General features: G+C 46.6%; 2 protein-coding genes across 2 annotated transcripts; both read right to left on the bottom strand.

The window, feature by feature from the left end:
• Positions 1-9,743: 9,743 nt before the first annotated feature.
• LOC112247755 (beta-Ala-His dipeptidase) lies at positions 9,744-15,596 on the bottom strand. Its single transcript, XM_024416575.2, has 12 exons — positions 15,458-15,596; positions 14,572-14,712; positions 14,057-14,200; positions 13,769-13,931; positions 13,328-13,416; positions 12,850-13,047; positions 12,670-12,754; positions 11,722-11,882; positions 11,106-11,270; positions 10,568-10,709; positions 10,345-10,492; positions 9,744-10,205 (listed from the first exon to the last, which is right to left on the bottom strand). The coding sequence occupies exons 1-12, from the start codon at positions 15,482-15,484 to the stop codon at positions 10,139-10,141; spliced, it is 1,530 nt and encodes a 509-aa protein (XP_024272343.1). The 5' UTR covers positions 15,485-15,596; the 3' UTR covers positions 9,744-10,138.
• A 14-nt stretch (positions 15,597-15,610) lies between these two features.
• Positions 15,611-22,093, bottom strand: LOC112247756 (cytosolic non-specific dipeptidase-like). The gene is made up of 12 exons (XM_024416576.2): positions 21,953-22,093; positions 21,643-21,773; positions 21,379-21,522; positions 21,005-21,167; positions 20,169-20,257; positions 19,797-19,994; positions 19,620-19,704; positions 19,253-19,413; positions 17,188-17,352; positions 16,867-17,008; positions 16,198-16,345; positions 15,611-16,022 (listed from the first exon to the last, which is right to left on the bottom strand). Exons 2-12 carry the CDS (start codon positions 21,769-21,771, stop codon positions 15,950-15,952), a joined length of 1,497 nt encoding a protein of 498 aa, XP_024272344.1. The 5' UTR covers positions 21,772-21,773; positions 21,953-22,093; the 3' UTR covers positions 15,611-15,949.
• Between the last annotated feature and the right edge of the window lie 265 nt (positions 22,094-22,358).

Genomic DNA, 22,358 nt, shown 5'->3' with positions numbered 1-22,358 from the left:
CTCCCTGATGGGAAGGTGACCATGGAGGATGGTGAGATGCGCCAACATGCCGTGGATTTCTACTCTGCCCTCTATAAGGCGGAGAATTGTGATCCTCTGTGTGCTGAACAGTTGTTACATGGACTTCCTCAATTGGGCCCCGAACAGAGAGCTGCTTTTGACTCTGACATAACTCTGCAGGAGCTGTCCACTGCAGTTATGCAGCTCTCATCAGGCCAAGCCCCTGGCATCGATGGTTTACCACTGATTTCTATAAGCACTTTTGGGGGTCTATTAGGGGGGATTTTTATGAAGTGGTGTGTGAGTCTTTTCATGAAGGGTCTTTTCTTGTATCCTGTCAACATGCTGTGCTTTCATTGTTGCCAAAAAATGGGGATTTGTCTCTTTTTAAAAACTGACGACCTATTGCATTGCTGTGTGCAGAATATAAAACTATATCTAAGTGTCTCTCAAACAGGTTGAAAGAATAACTAGGGCTGTTGGTCCACAAGGACCAGTCTTACAGTGTACCTGAATGCTCTATTGTTGATGACTTGTTTCTAATAAGAGATGTTTTAGACATTTGTAAACTGTCTGATGTGAATGTGGGTTTGCTTTCTTTGGATCAGGAGATGGATTTTGACCGTGTGGACCACCAGTTCTTGTTCAAAACAATGAAAGCCTTTGGGTTTGTGGATGTTTTTTTTTTTGTCTTGAATGAGTTTACTCTACACTGGGGCCTCATGTATGGTGAAGGTGGGGGGTGGTTTGAGCTGTCCCATCCCTGTCCATATGGGTATTAGGTAGGGCTGCCCAATTTCAGGACAGTTATATTGTCCGGCAATTGAACCAATGCTTTGTTTTTTAAGTGCGAGGCTTACTGGTTTCTTTGTGCCAGGGGTTATGAAGGGTCCTACGATAATACTGTTTGCTTATGCTGATGACGTGATCATTCTTATTACAGGGGGTGAGGATGTTGAGGTTCTCTCAAACGCTATGAAGGAGTATGAGGGAGCCTCCTCAGCTAGAGTTAATTGGGAAAAGAGTGACTCGCTGTGGGCAGGTCAGCTTCAGATAGGGTCCGCTCCACGGTTACCAGGGGGGCTTCAGATAGGGTCCGCTCCACGGTTACCAGGGGGCTTCAGATAGGGTCCGCTCCACGGTTACCAGGGGGCTTCAGATAGGGTCCGCTCCACGGTTACCAGGGGGCTTCAGATAGGGTCCGCTCCACGGTTACCAGGGGGCTCCAGATAGGGTCCGCTCCACGGTTACCAGGGGGCTTCAGATAGGGTCCGCTCCACGGTTACCAGGGGGGGCTTCAGATAGGGTCCGCTCCACGGTTACCAGGGGGCTTCAGATAGGGTCCGCTCCACGGTTACCAGGGGGCTTCAGATAGGGTCCGCTCCACGGTTACCAGGGGGATAGGGTCCGCTCCACGGTTACTTCAGATGGGGTCCGCTCCACGGTTACCAGGGGGCTTCAGATAGGGTCCGCTCCACGGTTACCAGGGGGCTTCAGATAGGGTCCGCTCCACGGTTACCAGGGGGCTTCAGATAGGGTCCGCTCCACGGTTACCAGGGGGCTTCAGATAGGGTCCGCTCCACGGTTACCAGGGGGCTTCAGATAGGGTCCGCTCCACGGTTACCAGGGGGCTTCAGATAGGGTCCGCTCCACGGTTACCAGGGGGCTTCAGGGGGCTCCACGGTTACCAGGGGGCTTCAGATAGGGTCCGCTCCACGGTTACCAGGGGGCTTCAGATAGGGTCCGCTCCACGGTTACCAGGGGGCTTCAGATAGGGTCCGCTCCACGGTTACCAGGGGGCTTCAGATAGGGTCCGCTCCACGGTTACCAGGGGGCTCCAGATAGGGTCCGCTCCACGGTTACCAGGGGGCCGATAGGGTCCGCTCCACGGTTACGGGGGCTTCAGATAGGGTCCGCTCCACGGTTACCGGGGGCTTCAGATAGGGTCCGCTCCACGGTTACCAGGGGGCTTCAGATAGGGTCCGCTCCACGGTTACCAGGGGGCTTCAGATAGGGTCCGCTCCACGGTTACCAGGGGGCTTCAGATAGGGTCCGCTCCACGGTTACCAGTGGGGCTTCAGATAGGGTCCGCTCCACGGTTACCAGGGGGGCTTTCAGAAAAGAACTGAGAGGGTGTATTGAAGAAGGTGTGTACCTGATTGTCTAGGTGGACATGGGTGCTACCCCAGCTGTCTTATAGGGAAAGGGTGCTAATAGCCAATAACCTAGCTGCTTCTACCCTGTGGCACAGGCTAATGATGTTACAGCCCCCGGGGGGGGCTGATACAAGAGCTTCAGAGGACCCTTGTCAATTTCTTCTGGTCTGGACAACATTGGATTAAAGTTGCAGCCCTGTACCTGCCAATGCACGAGGGTGGGTAAGGCCTGGTGGACATTTCTTCTAGGATCATGGCTTTCCGGCTTCAAGCAACTCAGAGACTGTTGTACAGTGACGGTTCTAGCTGGGTCGATACAACCTACACATTGATGAGGAGAACAGGCTGTTTGGGCTTAGACAAGCACCATTTCCTCTTAAATCTAGAGGGGGGTTATTTGTCTGGTCTGACTCCATTCTATGAGTTTGTTATGTAGGCTTGGAGAGTTTCGCTAAGTCCCGTAAGGCCGGCACGCCACCAGGGACCTGGCTTTTTGAAGAGCCTCTTTTTTTATTACACATCCAGTCCCATACTATGGGTTCAGCCAGCCTACGTTCATGCCTGTTAGGTGTGGGATGTACCAAGCTAGGTCATCTGATGCGGATGTGCATTAGAGGAGGATGTGGGGATGCTGTTTTCTTTCGATACCCCGGAACTGGGGGAGTTCAAGGCGGTGGGAAGGAAGGCCATGTACATAATATGTGTAAAAGTGTCCCATGCTTCTTCCCTGGAAAGGGGTAAAATCAACGAGGTGGGCGGGTGTGTTTGGTTGGGTGCCTCCCCAAAAGACTGTTGGTGGTCTTTATATAAACTGCCTATTGATAAGAGGACAGCTGACCTCCAATGGAGGATAATACATAGAGCTACAGTATAGCCACCAGCATGCATCTGGCACACCTGGATCCTACTGTTTTTTTTAACAAGGCAAGTCAGTTAAGAACCAATTCTAATTTTCAATGACGGCCTAAGAACAGTGAGTTAACTGCCTGTTCAGGGGTAGAACGACAGTTTTGTACCTTGTCAGCTCGGGGTTCTGAACTTGCAACCTTCTGGTTACTTGTCCAACACTCTAACCACTAGGCTACCCTGGGGAGGGGTATCTGTTCTGAAACTCTGGCACATCTGTTTTTACAGTGTTCCAGGTTGGTCAGGATGATTGACCTGATCACTAGCTGGTTCTCAGCTCTGGGAAAGGTTTTCTCTTCCCAAATGTTTATATTTGGGCCAAAGCGCAGGTTTAGTTGAAGGGGTGTAGTTCTCTTACTTAACTTTGTGTCAGGGTGTCAGGCGCAGCTAAATTAGCAATTTGGAAGACACGAAAGGCAGTATTCGGGGACAGGGGTCTGTGGACATGGTGGGCATGCTGGCAGCGAGACTGAGGGTTGAGTTTGCCTATTACAAACTGGTTAATAACATTGGGCTGTTTATGAGCATATGGGTTATTCAGAGGTTGTTGTGTTTAGTTACTGTGGAGGTGTCACGTTCTGACCTTAGTTCCTTTGTTTTGTCTTTTGTTTTAGTATGGTCAAGGCGTGGGTTGGGTGGGTTGTCTATGTTAGTTTATCTATGTTTTTCTGTTTATGGTGTGTGAATATTTTGTGGATTCCATTTTTCCGAACAGTTTCGTCCTGTTTGTTGGACTGGGTCTTTATGCGCCCTTCTGTGTGTGGCGTGACCGTCTCTGTTTTTTTTGGAAATAAAATATCCACATCTTTGAACTACTCTGCTCTCTGCGCCTGACTCCTCCACCCACTACCTCTAGAAGCCGTTACAGGAGGAAGATTTGGTGTTGTGTTTTTAATAGATGTTTAACCATGTTTTTGTTTGTTTGAGTGTTAATTGTGTTGTGGATAATAAACAAAAGTGAAATAAACAATATAAATTAAACAGTAAACATTACACTTCCAAATGTTCCAAAGGAATAAAGATATTTCAAATGTCATGTTATGTGCAAATAGTTAAAGTACAAAAGGGAAACTAAATAAACATAAACATGGGTTGTAATTACAAAGATGTGGTGGCAGATAGCCTAGTGGTTAGAGTGCTGGGCCAGTAACTGAAAGGTTGCTAGATCAAATCCACGAGCTGACAAGGTAAAAAAAACTGTTTTTCAACCCCTGAGCAAGGCAGTTAACCCACTGTTCCCTGGGCACCAAAGATGTGGATGTTAGTTAAGGCAGTCCTCCTCACTGGTTGCCTGTTTCTTGTGGCAACAGGTCACAAATCTTTCTGCTGTGATGACACACTATGGTATTTCACCCAGTAGATATGAGAGTTTATTGAAATTGGGTTTGTTTTCGAATTCTTCGTGGGTCTGTTTAATCTGAGGGAAATATGTGTCCCTAATACGGTCATACATTTGGCAGGAGGTTAGGAAGAGCAGCTCAGTTTCCACCTCATTTTGTGGGCAGTGTGCACATAGCCTGTCTTCTCTTGAGAGCCAGGTCTGTCTACGGCGGCCATTTTCAATAGCAAGGCTATTCTCACTGATTCTGTACATAGTCAAAGGTTTCCTTAAATTTGGGTCAGTCCCAGTGGTCAGGTATTATGCCAGTGTACTCTCTGTTTAGGGCCAAATAACATTCTAGTTTTCTCTGTTTTTTTGTTAATTCTTACCAATGTTGTCAAGTAATTATCTTTTTGTTTTCTCATGATTTGGTTGGATCTAATTGTGTTGCTGACCTGGCTCTGTCGGGTCTGTTTGTTTGTGAACAGAGCCCCAGTGTCACGACTTCCTCCGAAGTCAGTCCCTCTCCTTGTTCGGACGGCTTTCTGCGGTCTACGTCACCGGTCTACTAGCCATTGCCGATCCACCTTTCATTTTCCATTTGTTTAGTCTTGTCTTCCTGCGCAGCTGGTTTCAATTCCATCATTACATGTTGTTTATTTAACCCTCTGTTTCCCCCCATGTCCTTGTCCGGAATTGTTTATTGTAGTGCTTGTGCACGATTATGCTGGTGGGTAACAGGTTTTGTTTACCCATTTATTTATTGTTCTGTTCACGCTGGTTTTGTTTATTAAACTGCGCCGTTGAAAATCAGTTTTTGCTCTCCTGTGCCTGACTTCTCTGCCGCCAATACACACCCCCTACAGAATTCCGGACCAAACTTATGGAGTCAGCAGGAGCAGGTACCCCGGTATAGGGGTGGAGGAGTGCGTCCGGGAGCACGCAGCAATGCTCCACCATCTTGGCACCACCATGGACCGCGTTGTCCAGACAATGCACCGCTGGGAGAGACAGGGAGTTCTTCCAGCACCTACACCAACACAACCAGGGTCTCCACTACACGCCCCTCCTTCTACTGGACCCAGTGGGATTTGTCTCTCTTCCTGTCTTCCCCAGGAATACGATGGGACGGCGAACTGCCAGGGTTTCCTGTTGCAGCTGGACTTATACCTGGCAACCGTCCACCCTGCTCCTTCGGGCCGTAAGAGGGTGTCCGCTCTCGTCTCGTGCCTCACCGGGAAAGCCCTGGAGTGGGCCAACGCCTTGTGGAGAGAGGGAGATGCGGTGTTGGACCAGTTTGAGGAGTTCATCTCAGATGGAAGAGGCGTTCACCCGCCGCTCTACCCTCGGGCGAGTGGTCGAAGACTGCCCAGAAGCGGCAGGTGAACGCCTCTTGCATCTGAGGCAGGGGACGAGGAGTGCCCAGGAGTTCGCCCTGGTGTTTCAGACCCTGGCTGCCGGCGCGGGATGGAACGACAGGGCCCTGATCGAGCATTATCGCTGCAGTCTGCGCTGCAGTCGGGAGTTGGCCTGCAGAGACACCACCCTCACGTTCGACCAGTGGACCTGGAGGACCTGTCCATCCGGCTGGACAACCTGCTGGCTACTCGCAGACATTCAGATCGGGGTCTTTTGGTTCCATCCCCCCGCACCCCCTCTCTGATATCCATGGAGCTGGGAGGCGTGGTGCGCAGGGAGACCAAAGGGGGTTCCAGCTCGTGCACCATCTGTGGCCGTAGAAGTCACACTGCCGGTCGGTGCCGGGTTGGTTCATCTGGGTATCGTTTAGGGATTGCATTGGCTGTTCCTTTCCCCGTTCACGCCTTAGATAGTCGACCATTAGGGTCAGGGTTGATTAGGGAGGTCACCACGCCTCTGGGCATGGTGACGCAGGGGGGTCACAAGGACAGAATTAGTCTCTTCCTTATTGACTCTCCTGCATTTCCTGTGGTGCTGGGCCTACCCTGGTTAGCGTGTCATGACCCCACTGATTTTTGTCCACAGAGGGCTCTCACGGGGTGGTCGCAAGAGTGCTCTGGGAGGTGTTTAGGGGTTTCCATTGGTACTACTATGGTGGAAGGTCCAGACCAGGTCTCCACCGTGCGCATTCTCCCTGAATATGCCGATTTGGCTTTCGCCTTCTCCAAAAGGAAGGCGACTCAATTACCACCCCATTGACGAAGCGATTGTGTGATAAATCTCCTGGTAGACGCTGCACTTCCCAAGAGTCACGTGTATCCTCTCTCTCAGGCGGAGACGGAGGCTATGGAAACATATGTCTCCGAATCCCTGCATCAGGGGTACATTCGGTCCTCCACTTCACCCGCCTCCTCGAGTTTCTTTAACGTGAAGAAGAAGGAGGGAGGTCTGCGCGCCCGTGTGTTGACTATCGGGGTCTGAACCAGATCACGGTGAGGTATAGTTACCCGCTACCGCTCATAGCCACAGTGATTGAGTCAATGCACGGGGCGCGCTTCTTCACCAAACTAGATCTCAGGAGCGCTTACAACCTGGTGCGTATCCGGGAGGGAGACAAGTGGAAGACTGCTTTCAGTACCACCTCAGGGCACTATGAGTACCTCGTCATGCTGTACGGATTGATGAATACTCCATCAGTCTTCCAAGCCTTTGTAGACAAAATTTTCAGGGACCTGCATGGGCAGGGTGTAGTGGTGTATATTGATGACATTCTTTTATACTCCGCTACACGCGCCGAGCATATGTCCCTGGTGCGCAGGGTGCTTGGTCGCCTGTTGGAGCATGACCGGTACGTCAAGGCTGAGAAATGCCTGTTCTTCCAGCAGTCCGTCTCCTTCCTAGGGTATCGCATTTCCACCTCAGGGGTGGAGATGGAGAGTGACCACATTTCAGCCGTGCGTAATTGGCCGACTCCCACCACGGTAAAGGTGCAGCGGTTCTTAGGGTTTGCCAACTACTACTGGAGGATTATCCAGGGTTTTGGTCAGGTAGCGGCTCCCATTACCTCACTGCTGAAGGTGGGCCCGGTACATTTGCAGCGGTCAGCTGAGGCGGACAGGGTTTTTAGTCAACTGAGGGATCTGTTTACCTCGGCTCCTGTGCTGGCTCTTCCGGATCCCTCTTTGGCGTTCGTAGTGGAGATGGACACGTCCGAGGCTGGGATAGGGCTGAGCTTCTTCGAGAAGAAGCTCAGCCCAGCGGAGCTAAACTATGATGTGGGGGACCGGGAGCTGTTGGCTGTTGTCAAGGCCTTGAAGGCGTGGAGACATTGGCTTGAGGGGGCTAAACACCCTAAACACCCTTTTCTCATCTGGACTGACCACCACAATCTGGAGTACATCCGGACAGCGAGGCGACTGAACCCTCGCCAGGCAAGATGGGCCATGTTTTTTACCCGTTTTGTTTTCACCCTATACTACAGACCAGGTTCCCAGAACGTGAAGGCAGACGCACTGTCCCGGATGTATGACACAGCGGAGCGGCCCATGGATCACACCCCCATACTCCCGGCCTCTTGCCTGGTGGCACCGGTAGTGTTGGAACTGGACGCGGACATCGAGCAGGCGTTACATACAGATCCCACTCCCCTCCAATGTCCATCTGCTGTCCGTGACCGTTTGATCTATTGTGCCCACATGTCACCCTCCTCTGGTCATCCGGGCATCGGTCGGACAGTGCTCTGTATTAGTGGGAAGTGCTGGTGGTCCACATTGGCTAAGGACGTGAGGGTTTATGTTTCCTCCTGCTCGGTGTGCGCCCAGTGCAAGGCCCCTAGGCACTTGCCCAGAGGGAAGTTACAACCCTTACCCGTTCCACAACGGCCATGGTCCCACCTGTCGGTGGATTTCGTAATTACCTAACGGATCTTCCTCCCTCACAGGGTAACACCACGGTCCTGGTCATTGTGGATCAGTTTTCTAAGTCCTGTCGTCTCCTCCCTTTGCCCGGTCTCCCTACGGACCTACAGACTGCGGAGGCCCTGTTTATACAAGTGTTCCGGCACTACGGGGTGCCTGAGGACATAGTATCTGATCAAGGTCCCCAGTTCACGTCAGGGGTCTGGAGGGCGTTCATGGAACTTCTGGGGGTCTCGGTAAGCCTTACCTTGGGTTTTCACCCCGAGAGTAACGGGCAGGTGGAGAGAGTGAACCAGGATGTGGGTAGGTTTCTGTGGTCTAATTGCCACGACAGGCCGGGGGAGTGGGCGGCATTCATGCCCTGGGCAGAGATTGCCCAGAACTCGCTCCTCCACTCCTCCACTAACCTCTCCCCCTTCCAGTGCGTACTGGGGTACCAGCCGGTTCTGTCGCCTTGGCATCAGAGCCAGATTGAGGCTCCTGCGGTGGACGACTGGTTTAGGCGCGCTGAGGAGACATGGGACGCCGCTCATGTGCAACTTCAGCGGGCCATGAGGCGGCTATAAACCAGTGCAGATCGCCACCGCGGTGAGGTCCCGGTGTTCGCCCCGGGGTACCGGGTCTGGATCTCGACCTGAAACCTGCCCCTCCGCCTGCCCTGCCGGAAGCTGTGCCCGCGGTTTGTGGGGCCATTCAAAGTCCTGAGGAGACTGAACAAGGTTTGTTACAGGTTACAGCTTCCCCCCGATTATCAACCCCTTGTCCCATGTGTCGCTCCTCAGGCCGGTGGTGGCTGGTCCACTCCAGGAGTCTGAGGTGCGGGAGGTTCCTCCGCCCCCTTTGGACATCGAGGGGGCCCCGGCGTATGCAGTTCGATCCATACTGGATTCGAGGCGTCGGGCGAGGGGTCTTCAGTACATCGTGGAGTGGGAGGGGTACAGTCCGGAGGAGAGATGCTGGGTGCCGGTGGAGGACGTGTTAGACCCATTGATGCTACGAGAGTTCCACCATCTCCATCCGGATCGCCCTGCGCCTCGCCCTCCAGGTCATCCCCCGGGTCGTCCCCGAGGTCGGTGTCGGCACGCTGCTGGAGCTGTTGGTCAAGGGGGGGGGGGTACTGTCACCGCCGAAATCAGTCCCTCTCCTTGTTCAGGCGGCGTTCGGCGGTCGATGTCACCAGTCTTCTAGCCATCGCTGATCCACTTTTCATTTTCCATTTCTTTGTTTTCTACCCACTTTGTTTCATTCTCCAATTACCTTTTCGTGTATTTAACCCTCTGTTTCCCCCATGTTTTTGTGCGTGATTGTTTCTATGTTCTTTCGGTACGTTACGGCTGGATTTCAACGGGTGGTGTTTTCATCCGTGCGTATTTGATTACCGTTTATTGTTGGTCAAGTGTATTGTTACCTTGTGCATTTACTTTGAGTAAAGTACGTTGCTCACTCATTCTGCTCTCCTGCGCCTGACTTCATGCACCAGCTACACCCACCTTCTGACAAATACAAAGATTTCACAAGACATGCCACCATTTGTCTTTGCCCCCTTTATTAGTTCATCCACAGTAGAATACATGCAAAAAATACAAATAGTAGAAATAGTTATTCTAGAGGGGGCTAAAAGGTTGTACTTATGCAATAACCCTCATTCAGGCTATGTAATAATACCTGTTCAAAGGTCGAATATGGGTGGTTATATTTTTCCTGTTACACACATGTACAAGTGTGTAACCTATCCATTGTGTAGTGAAATGGACATGTGTTGTTTGCATATCCCACTCCCCCTGAGACACCCTGGGAGAGTGGAGTCACAGCATGGAATCAGACATTATTGACGGAAACCCGGGCACTCAAGTAGCACAATGCTGTCACCTACAGCATATTTATCATGGTCACAGCTTGGATGGAAATATATCCTGCACCTACTTTACTAGTGAAAGCTCATACATATAAGCAGCAAACAGCTTCGTCCCCTCAATGTAGTTGTACCTGAGAGAGAAAAACAATATTCAGTATTTTACTGAAGATGATGTTTGCCATGATTCATCTGCTATGTAAAAAAAATTCAAACGAATTTAGGGGGGAAACGTATGGAATTCTATCTCTTCTTTTTCTCATCTCCTCTTACCTGCTGATCTTCTCATTCTGAGAGTGCTCTCCATCATCATGGCCTCCTATAGGCAGCATCATCACACTCTTGCCTGTCTCCTCTTGGAAGTTCTGAGCGATGGGGATGGTGGAGCCCTCACGGATCAGCTCCGGTTCCACTCCAAACACTAACACAAGGATAAACCGAACTTAGAACATGGTTTCAAATGAGAGAGGTTATGTAAATGGCCTCTACAACTGACCCTCTCTGACTGCCCTTTGTCCGGCAACGTACTGCGGGTCCTTCAGGTTAGCCACCCATGGTTTAGCCCCAACAGTTGCGGTCACCCTCAGCCTGTTAGGGCTTTTTAGAGTGGAGAAGACCTGCAGAAGGTGCTCCTTCACCTGTGAAACATGGCATTGTGACAGGGGAGAGTTTGACATGGAGGCTTAAAGAGGGTGGTTGTGTTAACATTGGTCTCTGGGTTTTACATATACACATTGACTCTTGGAGTGCCCAAGATAGAGCGGGCCAACATTTCTATACTGTACACTTACTCAGAGACCAATACATTTACATTTTGGTAATTTAGCAGACGCTCTTATCCAGAGCAACTTATAATCACTTACTACTCACTCACTGGTTACAGAGGTTATGGGGGTTGCAGGGTTTACAGGGGTTGTGGGGGTTATGGGGGTTGCATGCATGTATTTTCATCCTTAAAGGGTTTGTTATGGGTGTTCTCCTGTCCCAAGCGTGCTACCCCTGTCATTAAAACCATGACAAGTAGATACTCTTACCTTCCTCTCCACATCTGGAGGGTCCATGTTGGGGACCTGTCGGATGGAGAACTTCCCTGTGACCTGTTTGGGGATGACAGTTTTGGTGCCTGGTTCTGAGAAGGCCCCCTGGATCCCGTGGATGGACAAGGATGGGTTACGCCATCGAGCCATGAGGACTTCCTCCTGTATATATATTAACACACTTTTTGTATCACTGTAACACTGTTTGTATCATGTTATACAGCTCAGATAGTGTGTATCCCCAAAAAAGTAATCACCCTCTGTCAAACATCGACTTCTACACAACCCACTGACAAAACATGTCTTCCTCCTCACGCCCAGATTAGTTTAGTATGGGGCGGCAGGTAGCCTAGTGGTTAGAGTGTTGGACTAGTAACCAGAAGGTTGCAAGATTGAATCCCTGAGCTGACAAGGTAAAAATCTGTCTTTCTGCCCCTGAACAAGGCAGTTAACCCACTGTTCCTAGGCCATCATTGAAAATAAGAATTAGTTCTTAACTGACTTGCCTAGTTAAATAAAGGTACAATATAAAAATAGTATAGCCAACTCCAATGGTTGTTATGCCATTATCATTTTTTGGCATGACAATGACCATAATTGGTAAGACAAGTACCTTAGTGTCCTGTAGGAAGTGTTTGACCCCAGCCACACTCTTCATCTCCTCCAGGTCAAAGCTGATGTTGTCATAGAGCTTCCTCTCATCCTCAGTGAGGGGAGCGACATCATCAGTGACCCCAGGAACCAGGATCTTACCTGTGTGGTCCAACAGACTTCCTGTTTGGGAGGAATAAGAAATAATGAAGACATTTTGAGATGAAACACGTTTTAACTAGAACCGAGTTTGGGTAAGCACCTTAGCTCACATACACCTTTATCTTATTTTTTTGCTTGGTGCAGGGACTTCTGGCCTTAACTATAACGGAATGAAATTATAATTTTTTACTATCAGACAAGAGAGTTGTGCCTATCTTTTCTTGATGATTGGATAGAGTTGTCAGTCAAACGCCTCTGCATCTCACTGTTAAGGGAATTTTTTATCAATAATGATAATTATGTATACATTTCAATCAGGACTGACTAATCAGAATACTATTATATTACTGTATATGTATGAATTTTCTTTATAATCCTAGTACTGAATATAATGTGTGTAAATATAATCAAGAATTAGATCAATGACTGTCTGTTCCTTGGTAGAAATGAATTAACTTATAGCCAGACTGGCTAGAAGGCTTATCTACACAGGCAGACCTTAGCTCTGATTGTAAATTATCTTAGTAAGGATAGACGATGTGGGAAGGCTTGAGAACTAAACAGCCTTTGTACCAGTGTCAAGAAGAGATGGAACAGTTAGAAAATGCTGATGTCATTTTCAGTTTATAACCTGTGGTAAAATGTATCTTGGGCAGGACTCTCGAGAATAAGCAGCTGGTTGATTTTAAATACTGGTCTCTGTCCATTTTATACAAATAAGAGTTTTACAAATTCTTCTGAATTGACAGAGTGTTTAATTTTAATTGGGTATTAAAACATAGAGGAATTTAATTCCTATAACACTCACCCAGTAAGGCTATCAGATCTGACATGGGCTCCTGGATAGAACCCCCATACACTCCAGAATGGAAGTCCAGTTTAGGGCCATCAACCTGAAACACATAACAGAGGAAGATACTGAACAAATGGTGCCCTGGTAGAGAGTGTCATATTTTTATTTGACCAATCAAATAAGCTATATCATCACCTCCACAAAGAAATAGCTGCTCCCTCTGGTTCCATATGTCAGGGCTGGGTTTCTGGTTGCCCACACGTTGTCAGAGATCACTATGAAGTCCACATCTGCAAAGAAGCTGTCGTTTATCTTCCTGGTCAACTCCAACAGACCGTATGAGCCCACCTCCTCCAGACCCTCAATGATGAGTTTTATATTCACTGGTATCTCCTGAAATCAATAAATCCAGGCAATCCTACCAGTCAGTGACCCTTCTCTTATTCACATACTGTTTGACTCCACTACAATCCCACAAATGGTTTTATATTCAGACTCACAGATTACCCCAAACATTGAGGTTATGATACATGCATTACAGAATCCCTTTAATAACCATTGCTATGTAAAGCAACACTGCATTGGTTAGATAATGTCTGAAAACTAACTAGAGACCACAAGCAGAACATTAAGATTCAGATTTCAGCTGTGCTGTTTCAGGGCAAATCCTAACCTTCTCTGTGGCCTGGTAGGACTCAACAGCATGAAGCCAGGCCAGGACCGGCCCTTTGTTGTCCGTGGCCCCTCGCCCATACAGGTTACCTAGGGAACCAAAATCTTGAGCCACCATCATTCTCATATTGTCACATTTGTAATACCAGGGTACATTAGCTAGCTCAAGCTGGCCTATGAATAGCAGGCAGGCAACCTGGTTGTGATTATATCATCTAAGGTTTATTAAAATATCCCGTACGGGAGCAGCAAAACAGTGAGTGGACATTCCTCTTTTCTCTAAGTAATCAAACTGATTTGTTTAAAATATCCCATTTTGGCCCAGTAAAACAGTGAGTGGACATTACGTTCCCTCAAAATTGACTTTCTTTTTGTCCAGCTCATATTATTTTTTGATGTACATCAAACCCCTCCATTCATGGCATGTAACATGCAGCAATACCTTTGATTTCTGTTAGATTGAAGGGGTCAGTGGTCCAGCCATCCGCCATCTTGGCTGGCTGGACATCCACATGGCCGTAGATACAGAGAGTAGCTTTCTTTGGGTCCCTCTCAAACTCAGCCAGTATCACCGGTGGAAGTGGCACAGTCTCCCCACTGGGCAGCTTATGTGATAGACCGGAAAGGTACATTCTTTTTAAAAGGTATTTTAAGACAGATTATTACACCCAATTGTGTGACATTATCTGGAGAATAATACACTTGACTGGTGGTGTGTATTGTAGCCTACCTGATGAGTGCCTACATCTGCAAAGTCCACTGTGCCTCCCATCTCTTGGATCCTCACTGCTGTCATGTTCAGGATCCTTTCAACTTCTCCCCATTTTGTGTGATCTCCTGAGTTACTCTGAACAGTAACCCACTCCCTCAGCCTCTGAGTCAGGCACCAACCAGGAGAGGGTCAGAATATTTCATAGATTGTATAATAATAACTGGACACAGCCATAGACTGTCTAGGGCAGGGATACGTGCAGAGAACACTGCAACAGCACCACTGACCCACATTCAGAATAATTTTGATGGTTTAATCAGAGATCACAGTATTTATCATGAAAGTGTTAACCCCCCTCTCTCTCTTTCTCTCTCTCTCTCTCACTCTCTCTCATTATTTTGTTTCGGTTTCTCTCTATTCACCTCGCTACAGCACAAAAACATCTCTATTTGTATCATTCTACAGTTCAGTAACAGAGAGTAGGTATGAGTCCCAACTCCAAGTAGAATGTCATAATAGTGCTCGTTCCTCACCTGAACAAACTGATTTTGGTGGTCATCTATGTATTGAAACAGTTGTTTCAACATGCCTGCTGCTCCAGGAGAAGAGGAAGAGGAGGACGGAGAGGAAGCCGATGTGTGGAGTAACAAGAACGCAACAACAATGAACTTTGTCTGTGAGGGAGAGTAAGATGCCACAGGAAGCCAGTGATGATAATAACCAAGTAATAATTTACTCCATAATGTAGCAATATTTGCCACAATCCCTTTCTACTTGCTTCTACTTGTCTCTAGCTACTGACTCCTACTTGTATACAGGTCTGGGTGGTTTGGGGAGTTTAGATTTCCATGTTCCTCCAGAGAGTGTAGGGGCATAGAAATAGAATTACAAAACAACACACAGCAGTGACTTGAATGGAATTGTCTGTTCTAGTAATTAAATTTCTATGGTTGTAGGTAGTCTCTGGTATCTGATTGACTTGATTGGACTCGAGGATCAAAGATCAGGGTGCAGTATGACACAACACACGACTTAGCACTGTCTCAACTGGGATTACTGTTTAACTTTCTAACATAACTAATACAGAGACCGGGAAGGATGATCCCAGAAGTTGGTACAGTTGGTGATGCCATAATACTGTTTTAACAATATCTAGGCTACAGTACACTACACCAGCAAGGTTAGCTGCTCATGCAAAGCCTGTTTCTCACGACCCCACTCAGATCATCATAAAATCATATTGATGTTCAATATCAGACAAATGTTTCTGTTAAGTAATTTCACCCTTCTTCCTCCTCATACCATCTATGAACATGCAGCCACTTCTGTTTTTCCATGACAAAGACATTGTAGTGCACTTAATTAAGGAAGTCCTTGAAAAAAATGTATACATGTTTTGCTAAAATAGTAAAGACTCACCATAATGCCGACGAAAAGAGTGTCCATGTGCCAGACATAAAGAGAGAACTGCAATTTTGCTGCTCTTGGTTTTTGTGGCTACTTTTATGCCTTGGTTGTGTGGTGGTATTCTTTCTAAAGAATCCCGGATGAAAAAGATGAAGGAAACATATAGTGCGTCATACCAGTTTTATTTGCTGTTTCAAGTAGATATTTGTGTGTGAACGAGAGAGAGAATGAGAGAGAGAGACATTGAGAGAGAATGGAGGAAAGTGAGGGAGGAAGAAAGATACAGAAAGAGAGCGAGAGAGAGAGGCAGAGTGTTGAGGCTATATCAGATGCCAAGAACTCACAGGGTTTCTGGAATGTTTTGATCAGAGGGAAAGAATCCAGAAAAGTTACAAGTTAACGTCAGGAAAAAAGCTAAACAAAGCCAGACTCCACTGATGGGATCACATACAAGCTAAACATTATAGAACTGTCTTTTAACAGTGGTGATGAAAAGAGGTGCTCTCAGTCCTTCTTGAGATGGGCCACTTCATGGAGGTACGCGATGAACAACTTGGTCCCCTCTATGTAGTTGTACCTGGGAAAGGAATGGGTGAGAGAAAACAATATGTCCTCAACCAATCCTTTAAACAGAAATAAGACTGTTGATACATCTGTGTGTGTGTTCGTGTGTGCATGGGTAAAAATCTATAAATGTTCAGGGTTAAAAAATGTATACATACAGTACAGTATTAGCAGATTGAAAGGCTAACCTGCTCATCTTCTCATTCTGGGAGTGGAGGCCGTCGTCAAAGCCTCCGATAGGCATCATGATGATGCTCTTCCCGGTCACATCCTCAAAGGTCTTGGCGATGGGGATGGTTCCCCCTTCACGGATCAGGTCTGGCTCCACGTCAAACACTAGAGGAAAACAATGACAAGTCTGACTGCGTCATAATGCATTATACCTGCAGTAAAGGAAAACCAACTGCAACCAGTGGGATTAGAAGCCAGGTCTCCTGCTCACCAAGTCAATATCTTAACCATTAGACCAAGAGTACCTCTGCAAGATCCAAGGGTGTCATTTGGGAATACAAGCCTCAGACAGGGCTACCTCTTCGCGAGATTGTCATTCCAAGTCCTTTCTGCTACACAAACATTACAATACCGCTGCACTGTCATGCCTTAACCACTGATAGGTCTACAGTAGAACCAGAGCACACTGGCTTCTTTTAGCGATAAGGATATGTATCTATGTCTGGTATCTTAACTCTAACAACTACAGATAGGCCTATGACTGTGAAGCTACTGTTGTGCAATAAATGTCCACAGTCAGCTACAATATAGTAATCATTACCCCTGTGACCACTGTTCATACAGACACACACACAGCATAAGAAACGTCCTCTGAACATCTCCAGAGCAGAGTTGTCTAACTGTACCTCTCTTCACGGCCGCTTTCCCTGCCTCGTACAGGGGGTGCTTGGTGTCTGCTAACCAGGGCTTAGCCCCGATGATCATGGTCACCTTCAGCTTGTTGGGGCTCTTTCTCTTGGCAAACACAGAGTACAGGTAGTCTGTGACCTACAACAGAACAAATATGTAACAGGCATACATGCAGTCTTCACGTCTATTTCATTAACTGAAACCAAACTGAAATAGTGAGAACAATTCCAGAAATGTGTGTGAACTGTGTGTAACTGCATGTAACAGTGTTTGTTGCAACTGTACAATGCACTGGGTGAGAGGCGTGTACCACCCACCTGTTTCTTGACCACTGCTGGGTCCATGTTGGGGACCTGTCGGATGGAGAACTTGGCAATGACCTTAGCAGGGATGACCGTCTTAGAGCCAGGGCCAGAGAAGGCTCCCTCGATTCCATGGATGGTAACGGTAGGGTAACGCCAACGATGGGCCAGCAGATCTACCTGAGAAATCAAATCAGATCAACTCTTATTTGTCACATGCACCGAGTACAACAAGTGCAGACTTTACCATGAAATGCTTACTTACGAGCCCTTTCCTAACAAGGCAGTTAGAAAGTATGAAAATGTACAAATAGATAAAAGACAATAAAATAACACAATTAAAAAAACATAACAAAAATGAACAATAACGAGGCTATATACAGTGCCTTGCGAAAGTATTCGGCCCCCTTGAACTTTGCGACCTTTTGCCACATTTCAGGCTTCAAACATAAAGATATAAAACTGTATTTTTTTGTGAAGAATCAACAACAAGTGGGACACAATCATGAAGTGGAACAACATTTATTGGATATTTAAAACTTTTTTAACAAATCAAAAACTGAAAAATTGGGCGTGCAAAATTATTCAGCCCCTTTACTTTCAGTGCAGCAAACTCTCTCCAGAAGTTCAGTGAGGATCTCTGAATGATCCAATGTTGACCTAAATGACTAATGATGATAAATACAATCCACCTGTGTGTAATCAAGTCTCTGTATAAATGCACCTGCACTGTGATAGAGAGCATCATGAAGAACAAGGAACACACCAGGCAGGTCCGAGATACTGTTGTGAAGAAGTTTAAAGCCGGATTTGGATACAAAAAGATTTCCCAAGCTTTAAACATCCCAAGGAGCACTGTGCAAGCAATAATATTGAAATGGAAGGAGTATCAGACCACTGCAAATCTACCAAGACCTGGCCGTCCCTCTAAACTTTCAGCTCATACAAGGAGAAGACTGATCAGAGATGCAGCCAAGAGGCCCATGATCACTCTAGATGAACTGCAGAGATCTACAGCTGATGTGGGAGACTCTGTCCATAGGACAACAATCAGTTGTATATTGCACACATCTGGCCTTTATGGAAGAGTGGCAAGAAGAAAGCCATTTCTTAAAGATATTCATAAAAAGTGTTGTTTAAAGTTTGCCACAAGCCACCTGGGAGACACACCAAACATGTGGAAGAAGGTGCTCTGGTCAGATGAAACCAAAATTGAACTTTTTGGCAACAATGCAAAACGTTATGTTTGGCGTAAAAGCAACACAGCTCATCACCCTGAACACACCATCCCCACTGTCAAAGATGGTGGTGGCAGCATCATGGTTTGGGCCTGCTTTTCTTCAGCAGGGACAGGGAAGATGGTTAAAATTGATGGGAAGATGGATGGAGCCAAATACAGGACCATTCTGGAAGAAAACCTGATGGAGTCTGCAAAAGACCTGAGACTGGGACGGAGATTTGTCTTCCAACAAGACAATGATCCAAAACATAAAGCAAAATCTACAATGGAATGGTTCAAAAATAAACATATCCAGGTGTTAGAATGGCCAAGTCAAAGTCCAGACCTGAATCCAATCGAGAATCTGTGGAAAGAACTGAAAACTGCTGTTCACAAATGCTCTCCATCCAACCTCACTGAGCTCGAGCTGTTTTGCAAGGAGGAATGGGAAAAAATTTCAGTCTCTCGATGTGCAAAACTGATAGAGACATACCCCAAGCGACTTACAGCTGTAATCGCAGCAAAAGGTGGCGCTACAAAGTATTAACTTAAGGGGGCTGAATAATTTTGCACGCTCAATTCTTCAGTTTTTGATTTGTTAAAAAAGTTTGAAATATCCAATAAATGTCGTTCCACTTCATGATTGTGTCCCACTTGTTGTTGATTCTTCACAAAAAGATACAGTTTTATATCTTTATGTTTGAAGCCTGAAATGTGGCAAAAGGTCGCAAAGTTCAAGAGGGCCGAATACTTTCGCAAGGCACTGTACATGCTGGCTATATACAAACAGAGAAACAGAGATAGGAGGAGCAAAAACCTTAAAAGAACAACAACAAAAAAATCCACTCCCCTGTGCATCACCTTGTTGCTGTACATGAGTTGGCTGACGCCAATCTTGGACTTAAAGCTCTCAATGTCAAACTCAATGTCCTGGTACATCTTCCACTCTTCGTCTGAGAGTGGGGCGACGGCCTCTCTGATGCCTGGAATGAGGATCTTTCCACTGGGGCTGATCAGTGTGTCTGGGGGGAGACATAGGCCAACACACACACGCAGTCCTTATAGACACACATTTGTAGGATATCTAATACTTTATTATTTGTGCCAATAGAGAGCTCACACAGACACACGAACGATAGCTTTGTGTGCAAACATGAGCCAGAGATAGCTATACAGTAGGTGTTAAGATAGTATTACATTCTGTCACTCAAAGAGGTTAAAAACTCACCCAATATGCCGATCAGATCTGTCATAGGCTCTATAACAGTGCCTCCATACACCCCTGAGTGTAGGTCCTGTTTTGGGCCCTCTACCTGCCAAACATACAAAGTCACCATTGCTATTCATTAATGATCTTGAAAAAGTTACGTTCCACAGAATTGGAAATGCCCCCAGCCCGTCCTACCTCAGCAAAGAAGTAGCAGTTTCCCCTGGTCCCGTAGGTGAGGGCGGGGCGTCGGCTCAGCCAACCACAGTCTGAGATGATGATGTAATCGACATCGGAGAAGAACGTGTCTTTCTGCGCCACGATCATGGCGTCCAGGCCATTGGACCCGGTCTCCTCCATTCCCTCGATGATGAACTTCACATTGACTGGCAGGTCCTGCATGGGGAGAGGGCAGGGGGTGGAGAGGAGGAGGGGGAAAAAAATTGTTATAACAAAGGAAGGCTCACTAATAATGGGCAGATAGACTGCAACTTAACTTGTTTCACCACGTCTTATGTCTCTACATCTCCTATGAGTTCACTCTGATATCTCTTCTTACTGGACACTCACAATGCTGAGGGCCTGATAGGCCTCCACTGTATGTATCCAGGCTAAGACAGGGGCCTTGTTGTCAGACGCCCCTCTGCCGTAGAGGTGTCCTTAGGGGTAGAATCAAAGTAATTATTTTCAAATAAATGTCCATTCTATTCACCTTACATTGACATTTAACATGCATGTATCAGTTACATCAGTTACATTACATTGGTTGAAAATATGTATGGTAAAAATCATCCCACACCCAAGTACTTGCTTCATTCCTTCACGTTAGCTACAATATCTCTTGGCTGTTAGTTGTAGATAGATGTTTCTGTGTGTTGAGTCTAGAATGGATTAATGTAAAGCACTGTAAAAAATCCTTATAATACATTTCACGAGTCACTTTAATAACTCTACCTACATGTACATTTTACCTCAACTAACCAATGTGTCCCCGCACATTGACTCTGTACCAGTACCCCCCTGCATATAGACTCGCTATTGTTATTTTACTTTTGCTCTTTAATTACTTGTTACCTTTATTTCTTATTCTTATCCGTATTTTTTAAAACTGCATTGTTGGTTAGGGGCACATAAGTAAGCGTTTCACTGTAAGCTCTACCTACACCTGTTGAATTCGGCACATGTGACTAATACAATTTGATTTGATTTGATTGCTGTGATTGTGAATGCCTGGAATCCATAGTTTACAGTTGGAACCCATAACCTACCCTTGGAACATAGCCTACTGTTGCAACCCATAGTCTACTGTTGGAACCCATAGCCTACCATTGAAAGCCATACCCAACCGATGGAATCCACAGCCTACTGTTGGATACCATAGACTACTGTTGGAAGCCATAGCCTACCGTTGATGTCTGTCAGGTTGTAGGGTTCAGTGGCCCAGCCGTCCTCTAGCTTAGCGGGCTGGACATCCACATGTCCGTACACACAGACTGTCTGCTTATTGGGGTCACTGCCAAACTGGGCTGTCACCACCTTGGGTAAGGCCACTGTCTTGCCATCAGGCAGCTAAGCATGGTGATAAAGACACGATAGATGCAGAAAATGACCTGAATACAGTTTGCAAGGCAGGGAGCATTTCTGTTAACACCCAACTTTCAGTATTGCTTTCTGCAAACCAGTCTGATCTGCCACTAAAGGACTCTAAAGACTAAGCTAAAAGCAAACAATAAGATCCTATAACATAATCATTAAGTTGACCACATTTCAGAAAACTGACCTCTTGTACGCCGATGTCGACTAGTTCCACCTTCCCTCCCATGGCTTGTAGTTTCTCAGCCGTCATATCCATCATGCGATGGCAGTCTGGCCTCCTCAAGACATCACTGGAGTCGCTCTCTACAGCAACCCAGTCCCTCAGAGTCTAACACACACACAAACGCAAGCACAGACACACACACACACACAGAGTATTTATTTATAATGAATATTGTATTATCAGATAATAAAACAGACAACATCATTATTCTGTTTAGAAACTTGCCTGTACATATTCCTCCTGATGGCTGTCAACATACTGGCTCAGCTCATCATACTCAAATAAGTGATGAGGATGAGGAGAGACACTTGATATAACAACAAGGAGCATGGAAGGCAGTTGCCAGATCGTCATCTCTAGAAAGAATAGAAGGATTTATTCACTGAAAATTAAGCAATGATGAAAGCAATTTAATAAGAGACATTAATTAGCAAATGATTACATCTTAAAAAGCTAATTGTTATATCTCATTATGTCTCACCACTCTTCTGTTCTTCAACTTTTAAACTATAACGGCAAAGAAAATACATCTTACCGTAGCCTGGTAAGTTTGGTACTTCTTTAATGTTGCCCTTGTCTTCAGAACCCACTGGACTGGAGTCTCCGGGGACACACCGGGTTTTTATACCTCCGGTAACTGGCTCACCTCCTGATGGGAAGGGTCGCGAGGTCAAGCCTTTCCTGGAGAGAAGCCAAGAAACCTGACAAATGAGATTTTCTCGCTGACAGGCACAATTGATCCAACTCCAAGAAAGAATGCATGCTGTGTCCCCTCGACATGAACAACATTAAGTAATGAACAAAATACAGTGAAGGATTAATAGTCCGGTAATTTGTGGGGCCTTGCCTTAGTAGGCCTTAAAAAACAGATGGCCTAACAGGGGAGTTGTAGAAGAACTACACTTGTTCACCTGCAACACTGAAAGCATAACTTCTGGCAG

The sequence above is a fragment of the Oncorhynchus tshawytscha genome, linkage group LG23, assembly GCF_018296145.1.
Source record: "Oncorhynchus tshawytscha isolate Ot180627B linkage group LG23, Otsh_v2.0, whole genome shotgun sequence".
In the NCBI taxonomy this organism is placed as follows: domain Eukaryota; kingdom Metazoa; phylum Chordata; class Actinopteri; order Salmoniformes; family Salmonidae; genus Oncorhynchus; species Oncorhynchus tshawytscha.
Note: the sequence above shows the minus strand (reverse complement) of the source record. Positions and strands in the feature narration are given on the sequence as shown.

Bases quoted from the DNA above. Each gene is read 5' to 3' on its own strand.
- LOC112247756 (XM_024416576.2), bottom strand. From the start codon at position 21,771: ATGACGATCTGGCAACTGCCTTCCATGCTCCTTGTTGTTATATCAAGT. The intron at 17,353-19,252 runs GTGATGCACAGG...TTGATTTCTCAG, and splicing joins AACTCATGTACAGCAACAAG to GTAGATCTGCTGGCCCATCG. The intron at 16,023-16,197 runs GTTAGCCTTTCA...TTCCTTTCCCAG, and splicing joins CAGAATGAGAAGATGAGCAG to GTACAACTACATAGAGGGGA.
- LOC112247755 (XM_024416575.2), bottom strand. From the start codon at position 15,484: ATGGACACTCTTTTCGTCGGCATTATG. The intron at 14,713-15,457 runs GTGAGTCTTTAC...TCTCCCTCACAG, and splicing joins CTCTTTTCGTCGGCATTATG to ACAAAGTTCATTGTTGTTGC. The intron at 10,710-11,105 runs GTAAGAGTATCT...CATGTTTCACAG, and splicing joins CTCCAGATGTGGAGAGGAAG to GTGAAGGAGCACCTTCTGCA.